This window comes from Paramisgurnus dabryanus, chromosome 19 (assembly GCF_030506205.2).
Source record: "Paramisgurnus dabryanus chromosome 19, PD_genome_1.1, whole genome shotgun sequence".
NCBI lineage: Eukaryota > Metazoa > Chordata > Actinopteri > Cypriniformes > Cobitidae > Paramisgurnus > Paramisgurnus dabryanus.
Window position 1 is genome coordinate 7,221,147 of NC_133355.1, and position 15,739 is coordinate 7,236,885.

General features: G+C 41.0%; 1 protein-coding gene across 2 annotated transcripts in view; it reads right to left on the reverse strand.

The window, feature by feature from the left end:
- oxr1b (oxidation resistance 1b) overlaps positions 1–15,739 on the reverse strand; it is an 88,449-nt gene that overhangs the window by 65,964 nt on the left and 6,746 nt on the right. For both annotated transcript variants that reach the window (XM_065286941.2, XM_065286931.2), the window contains exons 2-3: positions 15,130–15,217; positions 1,360–1,556 (exon numbers count right to left, since the gene is read on the reverse strand). In XM_065286941.2, the coding sequence (XP_065143013.1) occupies positions 1,360–1,556; positions 15,130–15,146 (214 nt within the window). In that variant the 5' untranslated portion in view covers positions 15,147–15,217. The remainder of the gene's footprint in view (positions 1–1,359; positions 1,557–15,129; positions 15,218–15,739) is intronic.

Here is a 15,739-nt window from a genome sequence, read left to right on the forward strand (position 1 = left end):
AGCAAGGTTACATCGTGTTACCTTTTAAGATACATTGTTACAGTTCCCGTCCCTGCGGTGACACTTTGGGGACGCCTCCAAGGGTTAAGTGCGTCTGAATGTGTATTTAAAATTCAACCAATGGTGAGGCTTTACATCAAAGACAGGGTGACGTGGGAGCCAGGAAGTATATCGCTATCTGAAATATTGCCAAAGACGGCGTTACAGGGACGCAGGAAGTATGGCAAGGGAGACGCAGCGTCTCGTTCCCTTCTCAGAAAACAAGAGTTACATACGTAACCAGAGACGTTTTCATGTGTCAAACTCAACTATGCAAAATAGCATTTTGGTATGAATCAACATTGGCGTACTATAGATATAAGCATTTAAAGTAAACAGTTAAGCACATGTGCTTAAAAAGTCTAGAATTTTTATGATATTATCCTACACTAAATAATATTGATTTTTTCCCAGAAAACTTCTTGCATAAAATAGATTAAAGCACTTTCAATGACATGTATCTATGTATGTATATTTTTAAAAACTTCCCAGGGCCTTGATTTTTTTGTAGATTCTCTAGGATGTAAAAATAAAGAAAAAGTAAAGAAAAAATGTGTTCACAGTATTCACAGTAAGACTTAAGTTGAAAAACTAGAGCACCTGCTGTGATTCGGGATTAATTACTGTATGTGTGCAAAGAGATCCAGAGAGGGATGAATTCCTCTCTTCTTCTCTGATTACAGTCTCAAAGGTCTCCTTTATCCTCTTAACACAGGACCAGTCACCAAGTTTCTCTGCCAACACTGGTTTAAGCACAACTAACAAGTCTTACTTAAGGGCGGAGTCCATGATGTTTGAAAGCCAATGTTGATATTTGAAATCACCTAAACAAACACGCCCCTACCCCAATAGAATCTGGACCTTCTGTTGATAGACCCGCCCCACACATACGCAACCCGGCATTTGATTTGATTCGATTGGCTATAAGTGTGTTTTGGTAGTCGGCCCGTCTCCTTTTCCAAAACGTTTTTCAAACAACGTGGACTCCGTCTTTAAATTCATCTGATCTTATGTCAGAAGTAATGACCCAGTTCCTGCACAACTTGCCATTCCCAATGTTACATCATTGACCATTTACTTAAATTTACATTTTACTTTATCCACTCTACCTTGTTCTAGTCACAGTACTGTACATAATAATTTTACATTATGCAAATTTAAGTTTTTTTATGTATCTTTCATAATCTATAGTCTTACACCAAATAAACAGGTAAATTAGCTCAAATTCAAATTGAAAAATCAATTTAAAAAAATTATTTTAATGTCCTATTATGACCAAATGTAACACCATCCTGTAATGATAAAAATCAGCTCACACACCTATGGTATACCCTCGCTTGAGTTCTCCACGTCGAGGACCGCGAGCTTTCTGGATGTTAGTGGTGTTGATTTCCTGATCTTCAGTTATGGGTGGTCTGGGCACAGATGGTATGATGGGTGATGCCAGTGGGTTTTTGAGGAGAGAACCAGCGTAACCTTCATCAGGGATGTCCACAGACTGTGACTTTTTCTTTAACCTGTCATACAAGGAAAAAGCACTTAGTTCAATGATTCACTAAATAAAAGCAAACTTTATAAAATGTTATTTACCACCTAAAAATAGATGAAGAGTTAGATTCCAATACTAGTTAAACATTTTTGTCAAAACATGTTTATTATGTTATCATGTTTTTATTGGGTTTTATTGTGCTACTTATTAATTGGAATGCACAAAAAACGCAATTTTTAAAACATTTTAAAAAGTTATCTCGTTCATTATTTTACAGATTTTAAATAAAAACAAGATTATCTCCATATTATCAGCGATAACACAGATCAATACATATTGCATCTTATTTTGCAAATCAACCTTGGCTAAACAATTCTTTTTTACCACATTTCTACCACAAGACCTCAGTAAGAAAATGTAGCAGTAGAAGATGCCAAGCAACAAAAGCAACATACAAGCATAAGAGATGAGGACAGATAAACCGACCTAGATTCAGAGAGATTAGTGCTACTCGCTCACAGGACACATAACTCAAAAGGACAAAAGTGGGACAATAGAAAACGAAATACTGATGATTTCGTAGACCCTTCAAAGAAATTAACCATCCATCCACAAACACAGCAACTTCTGCCGCCTGTGTTCAGACTGAAAAGTCTGATAAAGATTGCAAGACTTGTTAATGTAAGTAAACACTAATGTTTTACAAACCAAAACAAGCTGTCTAGGAAATTGCTGTTGACACAGGCAAAGACTTTGAGGGTTAAATCCGGCTCTGTGTTTCTTTCTCCCCACTAAATCACCCACATTTACTGTTCTCATACAGAGTCATAAAGATGCTATAAATCCTGACCTTATCAGCTAATGGACTCGCTCACATTTACAACATGCAAATGTCACAGCAAATGTGAAACGACAGGAACCTTTTACATGTCACTGTATTGAAGCATTATTTTACGGTTTATCAACAAAGCTGCTTTGTGGCTGACCTAAATAGTGCAGGTTGGGTAGACCTAAATACTACCATATACCAAGCTGACAACAGAAAGTTTAAGGATTCAAATCAGACAAAGACAACATTTTTTTAACTACCTCGTCTTTCGATACAAATCTTACATATATATAAAAAATAAGAAAATATATCTAATAAAAGCAAGATAGACACGAGAAATCCAGTGCATGTAAAAAACAGCATTGGATTCAAATACTGAGATCCTATGAGTGCTGAATTTTACATTTTAAAAACCATAAGCGACAAATTATTATTTGTATTTATTTAATATTTCAGTATTTTAAAAAAATCTGATACTTAAAATTAAATGTGGACAAGCAAAAAGTAAAAAAGGGAAAATGTAAAAATTATAATAATTAAGTTTCTAGGTTAATTTTAACACAATGGTTAGGTTTGTTCATATTGACCATAAAAAAGACCTTTAATTTCGGTCTTGTGGCCTTAAACTGTGCATGCTCGCTTAGTCTACGAGTCCGTAGGGTGTCCCATCTGTCAATCATACATTCGGAAGTGTGCTCATCAGCGCCCCCTTTGCAGCCTTGATGCGGTCTTCAGCAAAGCCAGCAGGCTTCGCGCAATATACACTCTTAGAACGAATGTGTTAAAAACAACACATTAGTGTTGATTGTGGGACGACACACTAAATGCGTTGTCCCAGAATTCACCCATCACTGTGTTATTATTAAAACAACACATTTTGTGTTACTTTTAACACAACTTGTGTTATATTTTAACTCAAAATCAACACAAAATGACACATAATGTGTTAAAATTACACATCATGTGTTAAAAGCTTAACGCACAAAGATGTGTAAAAAATTAACACATCCTTTCTAAGAGTGTACCAACCCAGAAATCCTTGCGAAAGAGGAATCAGACCAATCAGACGACGGATGGGAGGAGTTCACACTGATGGGCAACTTCTCCTATTTCCGTCGTGACTCTCGAGTCTGTCCCAAAATACGATTCGGTGCGCCCTCTTGAACTCGCGTCAAGGGTCCCTAAAGTCTGCACTACATGATGTCATCAATGTGTGGACTCTGAGGAGGTCCACAAGTCCGGAGTGTGCCATTTGGGACAGGGCCAGAGTGATATAGCCAATTAGTACATGATTAGTATGCCAATGGGCAAATTTGGCAAGGAAGCCAGGGCGCACCCCTACAAAAAATATTTTTTAACCCAGCATTGGGATAAAAGGGGATAGGCTAGCCACTGGGTTGTAATTTAACCCATGCTGTGTTGTTTCACCCCAAAATTCTGGGTTGTTTTATTGTCAAATATAAACATTTTCTAGGTTAATTTAAACCCAGCAGCTAAGTTCGTCCCCTTTTCACCCAACGCTCGGTCAAAAAAAGAACCCAGCATACTATTTTTCGACATTCTGGGATTTTTATCGACCATAGAGAGTCAGGACCTACTTGCACTTGATTTCCATAGAAATTTGTTCTGTGTTTCATGATTAAGGCCCAATATGAGAACATTCTGGTTTGTGTCTGCAGTCAGCCATCAATACTGACATCAATACTGACAGACTAAAGAATCAAGAATTCCCATACTGTGTGTAAATCAGCCGATTTAAATGGTAGGCATGAAACAGAGCTCCATCGAGAGGTTCGAGCGCTTTCTTTCAAACCTTCAAGGACATGAAAGCCACGGTAACGCAAGTTTAAAGAGTCATTTAACAAGACTTGCATACAAATTCTCTATTAGGTCTTAAGTCCCTCAAAGTATTCCCATTTAAACAAGCTATTATTACAAATTATATTAAATCTTCTGTCACGATTGAATGACAACAGGTTCTTAAGCATGCATATATTTAATTGTAATCATCATAAACTCTGATATGATAAAGTTTATTAATAAAACCCATTATGTGCTTTGAAGCAAGCATGTTAAGCTTGCAAGCAGCAAAACAAGCAGTAACATATTTCTTAATAAGTGAACAGTTGATGTTTGTTTTATGTAAAAAATAATCAATTAAATTATTAAAAAGTTTAGGGTGATTACTGGTGATCTCGGTAGACAGACAGACATATAGACAGGCGTATAGACATATGGACAGACATAAGGACAGAGACAGATACTTTAGTGATCCCAAAAGGGACATTGAGGTGCATTAGCATTAGCAGCATAACAAGACAGTAGACACAGTGCTCATAGTAGACAATAAACCCTGGTATAAACATTACAGACAGGATACAATCTATCCACAATAAATAAAAACAATTGTACAATTACAAACAAAAGTAACCAATATTCCTCCTAGTTATCAGTCAGACATGTTTATTGAGGGGATGAAAGTGTTAACAGAGATTATAACACATTTAATCTGCTGAACGTCCTGCTGACTATTCTTAAATGTTACATAAACAGCAGGTGCTAAATCAGTACCCTATAATAACATCATATCACATCACCCATACTACACTTATTTGTACCTAAATGTGTCCTAATATAATTAATGTAATTTATTGGATCAAGACATAAAAAGCATGAATGTTTCCAGAATATTTAATGAGTCCATATTTTAACCGAACACTGCTCATGTTTCAGGCAGTGAGTTTTCACATCACTAATATAAATCATAACTGTACTCCACACAAACCCTAGAGAGCCGGTGTATTTAAGAGAATCGGGAAAAGTCCTCATTAATGCATAACTACAACCATTAAATATTATTGTAAAAATGGTTGAAGCTTGTAGTTTGATTCGGCAGAGATTTTCTTATTTTACAGGCTTAATAATAAAGGTAATATTAAATATTCACATTCTGTGCCTTGGTTGAAGGGAGTTCCTTACTTTAAAGTCCTGAACTAGGTCACTTTTGAATATATTGAATAAGAACTAATATCAACTAATAGAAACAGATTACAGCGGAGGAGATTTCGTTTTTTTACAAAAAGATAGGAATGACATGACCAAATCTAAAATGCAAAAATTGTAATGCACATTAAATAAAGATTTCTGTAACAAATGAGATGAAGCGCTGCCATAAATAGAACGACTGCAACAGAGAAGCAGCACAGCAGTTTTCCTGTGCATGACATTCAAAATCCCTGCTTTTGTAAAGAGATGTACTGCTGTACGCAGAACATTTTCCATTTCTCAGAACATTACTTTATAGTGTTTTATCTCTTCGTGCGCATACCTTCTTATTAATAGTGAAAGAATCCTAAGTCCTGATAAAATCAGCTGATCATTTTGTTGGTTTATGTGAAAACATCAGAGAGCATTTACACGACCTTGAAACCGCTTGGTGTTTTTTTGTGTTTGTCATTGTTGTTAGAGAACACAAACATATAGATTACCTTAAAGAGCCACTATCATCCGATAAACCTTTTAACATTACCTTTGGTGTGTAAGTGTGTAGTACATGTTAACGATATGCAAAAGGTACAAACCCCAAATTAAACGTTGACATGAGATATCGTCTCCAACGTAAATCTCTTTTCTTGGACTACAACAAACACACAGATTGTAGGCAACAGTTTACTTCCTGGGATTGGTGATGTAGTAAAGACCGACATTATCATAATTCATCCCGCTTCGGACTCACAGCCTGTAAGTTAACTCCTGTTAGCAATGCATTGTGAGCAAATCTTACATGGTAAGGAGCATCACATTTCCGGCTGACGTCAGAGGTATTCAGACCAATCACAAGATTAGCTGGCCAATCAGGGACACAGTGCTCTTCAAATCCGTGCATTTTAGGAAGGGAGTGAAATCTAGAGCTACATAAATGTACGATATGTGGGTAATAATGTGTTTTTTGAACCATAAACCACGCAAACACATTTTATTATACCAAATACACAAAATAACGTTGTTTTTTAGCAATGAAATATGTGCAATTTAAAGCCACTAAACATGAATTAGCAGGAAGTTAAAACAACTTGGTTATGCAAGTCAATTCAAGCTTCTATTTTAAGTTTTGACTTGTGATAAGATAGCATAACTTATAAAAAAACTTTGAAATTGTTTAACTTAATTTGTTAAGTTAATGTCAGGATATGGGGTAACACAAAACACGAACCCAGATGCGGACGTAACAACAAAAGGAATTTATTAAATACACGGGGAAAAAACAGGAAAAACAAAACCCACGAGGGGGCAAAACAAGACAAGGGAAGACAACACTAAACTAACACTAAACTTAAAACTAACAAACTTTCAACACATTAAACAGATCAAGACTTAAATAAATACAACACTTACTGGAACCGACAGGGCAAGAAACAAGCATGGGACAAGGCATGAAACAAGACGAACGTGCACTGGACAACAAACACAAGGACTCTAAAATAGGGAGAAAGTAAATTACATACAGCTGAAAATAATCACGAGTAAGGGATCGGGGAAAAAGTGACGAGACCCGGGAAATGCGTGGTCGAAATAAACCAATACTACAACCACACACTTCCCACATAGAACATATGTACTGTCAGAACCCTGCCATGCTAAACTAGACTAAAATACCAACAGGATCCGGCAGGATTCTGACAGTACGCCCCCCTCCAAAAGGCGGCTACTAGACGCCTTCGAAGGGGGAACACTAAACACGGGACAAGACGGACTGCATACATGACATGAACCATGAAAACATAACAAATAACATTAGGGGCAAACAAGACATAACAATGACTGGATTGGGATGGGACAATAAAAATAATAAACAGGGGAGGGGGGGGTGGGGGAACACAAAAGTTCATAGGGGGTGGTCCAGGGTGGGAGGGTGGGGAAAGAGTCTGGGTGGACTTCGGGAGAGTCCAGGGATGACCATGGCCAAAAATGGCAAAGTCTGGCTGGGGTGGCGCTGACTGCGCCCACGGCTGGGGTTGCGCTGGCTGCGCCCACGGCTGGGGTTGCGCTGGCTGCGCACACGGCTGGGGTTGCGCTGGCTGCGCACACGGCTGGGGTTGCGCTGGCTGCGCACACGGCTGGGGTTGCGCTGGCTGCGCACAAGGCTGGGGTTGCGCTGGCTGCGCACAAGGCTGGGGTTGCGCTGGCGGCGCACATGGCTGGGGCTGCGCTGGCGGCGCACATGGCTGGGGCTGCGCTGGCGTCTGCGTCGAAGCCTCTGGGCGTTCTGGACGCTCTAGCGGCTGCGTCGACGGCTCTGGGCGCTCTGGACGCTCTGGCGGCTGCGTCGACGGCTCTGGGCGCTCTGGACGCTCTGGCGGCTGCGTCGACGGCTCTGGGCGCTCTGGACGCTCTGGCGGCTGCGTCGACGGCTCTGGGCGCTCTGGACGCTCTGGCGGCTGCGTCGACGGCTCTGGGCGCTCTGGACGCTCTGGCGGCTGCGTCGACGGCTCTGGGCGCTCTGGACGCTCTGGCGGCTGGGTAAGATCCCCCTTCCTCCTGTTCTTCCTTCGAGGTCGCGGAGCAGATAGAGGATGTGGTGGTGCTCTTAAGTCGGAGGAGGACCCCCCAGACGAAGACTCCCAGGAGATCCTCCTCTCACGCTTCCCTCGAAGGGACGGAGGCGGGGAGCGGCTCTCTGGAGCCAGAGGAGAGAGTTCAGGGTCGCCGAACCCCCACATCCCGACGGTCCTTCCCTCCCGGATGGGCGGGAGTCGATGGGGTTCGGCGGTTCGGGTCGGGTTCCACCTGACGTTGGCTACGGGTCCGCATACGAGCGGGTCATAAGACTCGTAACCCGACTCGTATGCGGGGCGGCAACCCTTTCCCCGTCTCGCCAGGCGAGTACCGGTGTACATGTCCGCTGGGTTCTTTTCTGGCACGTTCGTTCTGTCAGGATATGGGGTAACACAAAACACGAACCCAGATGCGGACGTAACAACAAAAGGAATTTATTAAATACACGGGGAAAAAAACAGGAAAAACAAAACCCACGAGGGGGCAAAACAAGACAAGGGAAGACAACACTAAACTAACACTAAACTTAACAAAACTAACAAACTTTCAACACATTAAACAGATCAAGACTTAAATAAATACAACACTTACTGGAACCGACAGGGCAAGAAACAAGCATGGGACAAGGCATGAAACAAGACGAACGTGCACTGGACAACAAACACAAGGACTCTAAAATAGGGAGAAAGTAAATTACATACAGCTGAAAATAATCACGAGTAAGGGATCGGGGAAAAAGTGACGAGACCCGGGAAATGCGTGGTCGAAATAAACCAATACTACAACCACACACTTCCCACATAGAACATATGTACTGTCAGAACCCTGCCATGCTAAACTAGACTAAAATACCAACAGGATCCGGCAGGATTCTGACAGTTAAAGTAACAAAATATGTGTTTATTAAAGACAGTGTACATTTTTACAGTGTATTAATATGTATCATCTGTATTTTATTTACATTTATGCATTTGGCAAATGTTTTTATAAGTTTTTTATGTTGTTATTCAAAGAGATTTACTGTGCATTTATTCTATACATTTTATGTGTCATGACTGCTGGGTGATCGATGGCTGTGTGATCTGTGTGTGTGTGTTGTTTACCTGTGGTGCCGGTTCCTCGTGTGTTCACTAACTCCGCCCCCTTGTTTCAGTAGATTGTTCACCGGTGGTGTCTCGTTTACCTTTCCCTTTATATTGCACGTAGTCCTGTCCTTCGTTGCGTGCTCATTGTTTTATCACAGTCCTGCTACCCTGCCTTGTCTTGTCAGTCGCGCTCTGTCTCTCCCTCTTGTTACCCCAGGTTTGGTTTTCGGCGTTCGAGGACTCGTTTTCGCCCGGACCGCTCGCTTGAGGATTACTGGATCTTTGACTTTGTTTGCCTCTCGGTACAGCTGGTTCGCTTTGTTTTTAGGCGGTATACCAGCTGTCTCTGTTTCTCCCCGGTTTGCATCATCACCCGTGAGTGGAGTTCACTTTTTACCATTGTGGATTACATTAACTCTATCGACTGTTGTTTTCTCGGAACCGCTGGCTCGCTTTGTTTTTAGGCGGTGACCAGTGGTTTCCGAGTGGCTCTGCTACATCAGGATTTCACAGTGGATTACCCGTCTGAGTTCTCGGATTACCATCTTCCATCTCCACCTGTCATCCACCTTCAGGGCGGCACGTATTATCCCTCTGTTGCGTGTGGTGACTATACGGGTGTCTCGACGGAGTGCGTGGGTGGCTCTCTCTCTTCCTTCGGATCTGAACTGGATTATTGTGTGCCGTGTGTGGACCTACCAGTGACTTTGCTCTCTAACATTTCTCCTTTTTCTAAATAAATAATTTAACTTGCACTTGACTCCGAACCTCATTTCCTGACATTATGTGTATAACATCAAACCGATTCAAAATACCTGTGTGACCATATTGCACTGTTGCATTCAATTATTTTTCTCATAACTCAGGAAATATCACCCAAGCCGTATTATGCAAGCACTTCACTTCTAGTTCATGTCTAGGAAAAGTACTCTGTTCCTCAGCACTCTTTCTATCTGCACAGGACAAAAAGTCAAACTAAACTGAATTAGTTTTTTTTACAGCTTGCACGGTAGCAAAATAAGAACATTACAATGTCAACTAAAATGAAAATATGTAAAACCCAAATACAGATACCAGGGGTGCAACTCTGGTCTGACAGGCGGAGGGGACCAAAACTGAGTGTTGGGTAATATTCAATTTTAATTTCAGTAACAAAATAGACTACCATTTTAAAATGCAATGTATTATAAAAACTAAATACACTTTTTTTTATACATTTTAAAAATCATAGTTTTATAGGCAAATTTGTAAATATTTTAAATTAAGTTTATTTAACTTAGTTTGGAAGGAGCATGGTCATGTAATCCAACCAATCAGCTCAAAGAGGTCTCGAGCTGTCCCTAAACTCTGTCCCATTACAGTTTCTGCAGCATCCCTCCTCCTAATGCAATGCTTTAAATTATGCTATACATTTTTTAAAAAGTAATTCCCCCCAAAAATGTAATAAGCGAAATGTAATATTCAAGGTAAACTCCAACCAGAAGATCAATACCATGAAAATCAATACTGTGCTGCAAAAAATGGATGGCAGAATTCCAAACTCAAACCTCAGCTACCTTAGAGAGCAAAGATTTTTGTTACAAATGGATATCGTATGAGTTCACCTTTGCATACTTCTCACCGTGATATTTTAAGATCTGCTGAATCTTCAACATGCTTTCAGAGAGCTCGTTTAAAGCTTTTTATGTCAAGTGCACCGAGTGTATAAACAGCCAGACAGTCACTTAGTTGAGTGCTTAATGTTAGTGCAGTAACTGCTGGCTATGTGAATCTATGCAGTCACATATTGTGTGTCTCTTTGTTTGTCATTATAGCATCATTCTATAGGGGCTGTACATCAAAAACTTGACATGCGTGCCTTCCAAAAGATTTTTCTTCACTTGCATAATTCAGATGGGACCACATGTTCCTTTTATCACAAAGAATGGCTTTTCATTTTTCACAGAGCCTTCCTCCAATATCACAACACCCTCTTGCACATCTGTCAGGATTTGGAAAGACAAACCACTAAATCTTGGTAGTTCCAAATCTATTTTTTCATTATGGCCATTACAATGATTATGATTTTATTTCTATTTATGGTATTTTGGTAAAAATAACATCTGGAAATGACAAAGACTCTTACTTATATTTCCTGTGAGATCACCACCACTCAATCATGCTGTGAACGTGTGCATGGTGATCCACCTGCAAAAGGTGTAAACCAACACCTGTTTGTTTTCTAGCTTTACGTCATTTACCTGTTTGTATAGCTACTCTGTTAGCAGAAACAGATGAAGCTTGATAATGCTGTCAGGAGACCTATTTAAACTTGTACTATCCACCAATCCATCCATCCATTTATCTATTACTAAAACAAGTACAAATACATACATATCCAAAATCTATGCAAGTCGCCATCCTGCTCATAGGGAGCAGCTGGGGTTAGGTGTCTTGTTTATCCGTCCATCCATCCGACCATCTATCTGTATGTCTATTAGTCCGTCCGCCAGTCCGTTCGTTCGTCCGCCAATCCTTAGGTCCGTGCGCCCGTCCGTTCATTCCAGTGGTCCGTCCGTTCGTTCGTCTGCCCCTTCATTCGTCCGTCCGTGCGTTTGTCCATATGTTCGTTCGTCCGTTCGTCTGTCTGTTAGTCCGCCCGTCTGTTCGTCCACCCGTCCGTCCGTTCGCCCGTTTGTTCGTCTACCCGTCCATTCGTTCGTGCACCCGCCCATGCGTTCGTTCATCCGCTCGTCCGTTCGCCCGCCCATGCGTTCGTTGGTCCGCCCGCCCGTCGGTCCCCCCGTCCGTCGGTCCGCCCGTCCGTACGTTCGCCCGTCCGTCCGCCCACCTGTTCGTCCACCTGTTCATCTATCCGTCCGTCCCTTCACTAATTCGTCCATCCGCATGTCCACCCGTTCGTCCGCCCGTTTGTCCGTCCACCCGTTCGTCTGCCCATCCGTTATGGCACCCGTTTGTTCATCGGTTCTGGCGCCCGCTCGTTCGTTCATCCGCCCGTCCGTCGGTCCCCCTGTCCGTACGTTTGCCCGTCCGTCTGTTTATTCGTCCACCCGTTTGTCCGCCCATCTGTTCGTCCGCCCGTTCATCTGTCCGTCCGTCCCTTCAATAATTCGTCCATCCGCATGTCCACCCGTTCGTCCGCCCGTTTGTCCGTCCACCCGTTCGTCTGCACATCCGTTATGGCACCCGTCTGTTCATCGGTTCTGGCGCCCGCTCGTTCGTTCATCCACCTGTCCATCGGTCCACCTGTCCGTACGTTCGCCCGTCCTTCCGTTTGTTCGTCCGCCCATCTGTTCGTCCGCCCATCTGTTCGTCCGCCCATCTGTTCGTCCGCCCGTTCATCTGTCCGTCCACCCCTTCACTAATTCATCCGTCCACATGTCCACCCGTTCGTCCGCCCGTTTGTCCGTCCACCCGTTCGTCTGCCCGTTTGTCCGTCCACCCGTTTGTCTGCCCTTCCGTTATGGCACCCGTCTGTTCGTCCGTTCTGGCGCCCGCCCGTTCGTTCGTACGTCCGTTAGTATATCTATCCATCCATCTACATATCCATCCATATCCATCTAACCGTCCATCTGCCCGTCCGTTCGTTTGTCCGTCCATTTGTACATCTATCCATCCATCTACATATCCACCCATATATCCATCTGTCTGCAAATATGCTGCACTCTATGGATACTGCAATCCTGTGTGGATCTACTGGCTTTGCAGACTCACCTTTTAATATAATTAATAGAAAGCTGAAAATGTTGGAATCTCTTCTAAGGAATAAGGCAGTGTTCCCTGCAAAGGACTGCCTTGTGCTATTGCAGCCAAAAATAGCACTAAACCTCAAATGAACCCATGAATCTCAACATCACAAAACACTGCTGTCGCTGATGGGCACAAATAGATAAAAAAAACCTAACAAAATATGAAAGAAAGAGGTCCCAAGAAAACCATCAATAAAACTGTGCCGGAACGAGCTATTGGGAAGGCCATTAGACCAGATCTGGATGCCTGGAGGAGAATATTTCATCTTCAGAATACTGGAATGGAAAGTGCATATGGAAGCATCCAGATTGTAGCATCCATCAGGGGGGATGACAGCTGTGTGGAGTGGGAGGGGGGAGTTACAGAGGATTATGTAATCCTCTTATAATTTTTATGTTTGAACCTCCTAATAACGTATTACAAGGCTATAGGAAAATTTCAAGAGCTCTACTCGTGTTCCACCACGGTCTCGCATTTATTAGCATTGAGTATTAACTTCACCTGGGGCCTGTGCCATTTGCATGATAATACTTGGTTTTCCCTCATCTCCTGCTTTTGTGTGTTCCACCAGGAGCTCGATCCTCCTCTCCAGGAAGTTCAGCATAACTCCACCATCCTGTTTTGGCTCATCTCTTATCATCATCTCCTTTGCTATTTATGTGTTCTGTGTTTCACAATACCTCACTTATTGTTCACATCTAATTCTAGGTTGGACTGCACAAAACCTGATAAGAAATAACTAGGAGATATGATGTTTGATGTTTTCTTGAGATTTACCTTCCTAATAACTTATTATTACAATAATCTGATTAAAGGTAGGGTAACAGATTTGATCCTGAAACATTTTTAGTTATGCTGGTTAAAAGTCTCCTCACATCCTGATAGCAATTACAGTGTTAAGTTGTTTAAATGTATTTGTAGAAATTTATGAAATCTGTGAAAGGTGTAGGACTAAAAAATGTTTAACCAATCATAGATTTCGGTCCGAACAGACGTTGCCTTTTTTGTCCCTCATACGTAAGCGTAATTTGAATGCCCACCGGGCAGCGAGTCCACGCAGACACCATACGTCATCGGCGTGTTCACGTGCGCTCACCTCCTGTCTGTAAACATTGAGAATGGCAAACTTTTCTGCTGAATTGACAACCTGCACAGGAGCCACAAAACTAAAGACATCTTTTATAACAACAACAGCAAAAACTGCCTGGATCAGCAAGAGCAAAAATCCAAATTAACATCGGTAACTTTACTGCTTTACCATGAGATGCAAACAGCTGCAGGAGGCAAAGGGTCTGAAAGGGTCGTTGCACTGTTTATTTTTGTAAGGTAGATATGCGATATGATTGTATTGAGATGGATTCAGATATTCTACTTCGATGAAACATTGTGTTGCTTATGAAATTTGTGTTCGTTTACAGATTAGTGTAACGATATAGTTACTACGTCTACACAACCGAAACTGTGCTTTAACTAATTCTGATGTAAACCAGTTGTTTATGTTGGTTATTTTGGAAATGTTATTCACTTTGTACTGCAAAGTTTTCTCACTGGTGAATGAGACATGAGATGTGACCGTCTGATCTGTGCGTATTCATGTGTTTTGAAAGAGGCGGGACGTGGATGGCGAATTTGACTTGAGGGTGGGATCATGATTTTATTGCTAGGTGGCTACCATTAGCATTTTTCAAAATGTGAAACCCTACCTTTAACAAATGCACCAGGTTACATACTGATTGGATGATAGATAACCAAATGCTCCAACACAAATCAATTAAAAATTCAACACACGTTTTTGCTTTAATAATGCTTGATTCATGCAGCAGACAAATGTGCAAAACAAACAAGCACTGTACTCAATTAAAAACACTACACACATAATATCAACATCACAACTTAAATGCAAAGAAATGAGATGCAAAACAATATCTAAACTGTCTGTAGAGTTGTAAGCAATTACAGTATCTTCCCAGTAGGGATGCATAATGATTAATCGGGATTAATCTATAGCAGAATAAAAGTTTTTGTTTACATCATATAAGCATATGTACTGTGTATAATAACTTTGTATAGATAAATGCACACACATGCATGTATATATTTAAGAAATGTTTACATGTGTATACACATTTGTATATTTATGTATAATTTATAGTATATATAAATATAAATACTTAATATAAATATATATTTTTCTTAAAATTATACATGAATATGTGCATATTTATATATACATAATTATTATACACAGTTTACACATATATAATGTAAACAAAACTTTTATTTTGCTATAGATTAATAGTGATTAATCGTTATGCATCCCTACTTCCCAGCACTCAAGATCTTAGATATTTCAAAAGATAAATACTGGAGGGTACACTAACCTTTTTGTGCTGAACATTGTGGGTCCTTGTTATCCAGTGCTGGCTGGGTGACACTGTGACAGGGATAGGCCAGCTCTATGGATTAGACCTGGAGAAAGAATAAGAGGAGAAGAGTTTGGTTACAAGGAGCGATTCAATCACCATCTCATAGTATCAGGTTTTTAAAAAATCCAAGGACCAATGACCTCACCTCAGTGAGGGGTGTAACCTATATGGGTAAGCAAGTTACAGCCGATATTCCCAATCCAACAGACTTAAAGGATAGTTTACCAAAAAATAAAATATTTCTTATCTTTTTTTTCTCACTCTCATATTGTTACAAACCTGTATAAATGTATTTGTTCTGATGAACACGAAGGAAGATATTTTGAGGAATGAGCCCCATTTACTTCCATAGTTTACTTTATTCCTACTATGGAAGTGAATGGGGCTCATGATTGGTTTGGTTGAACTATCCCTTTAAATGAACTATCCGTTTTCATTTTTGGGTGAACTATCCCTTTAAGTGTACTATCCCTTTACATTTTTGGCTAGACTATCCCTTTAAGTGAAATGAGAGGAAGCTTGTGACATCAATGGCCAGTGTTTGTTTTCAGTATTTAGCTCATTG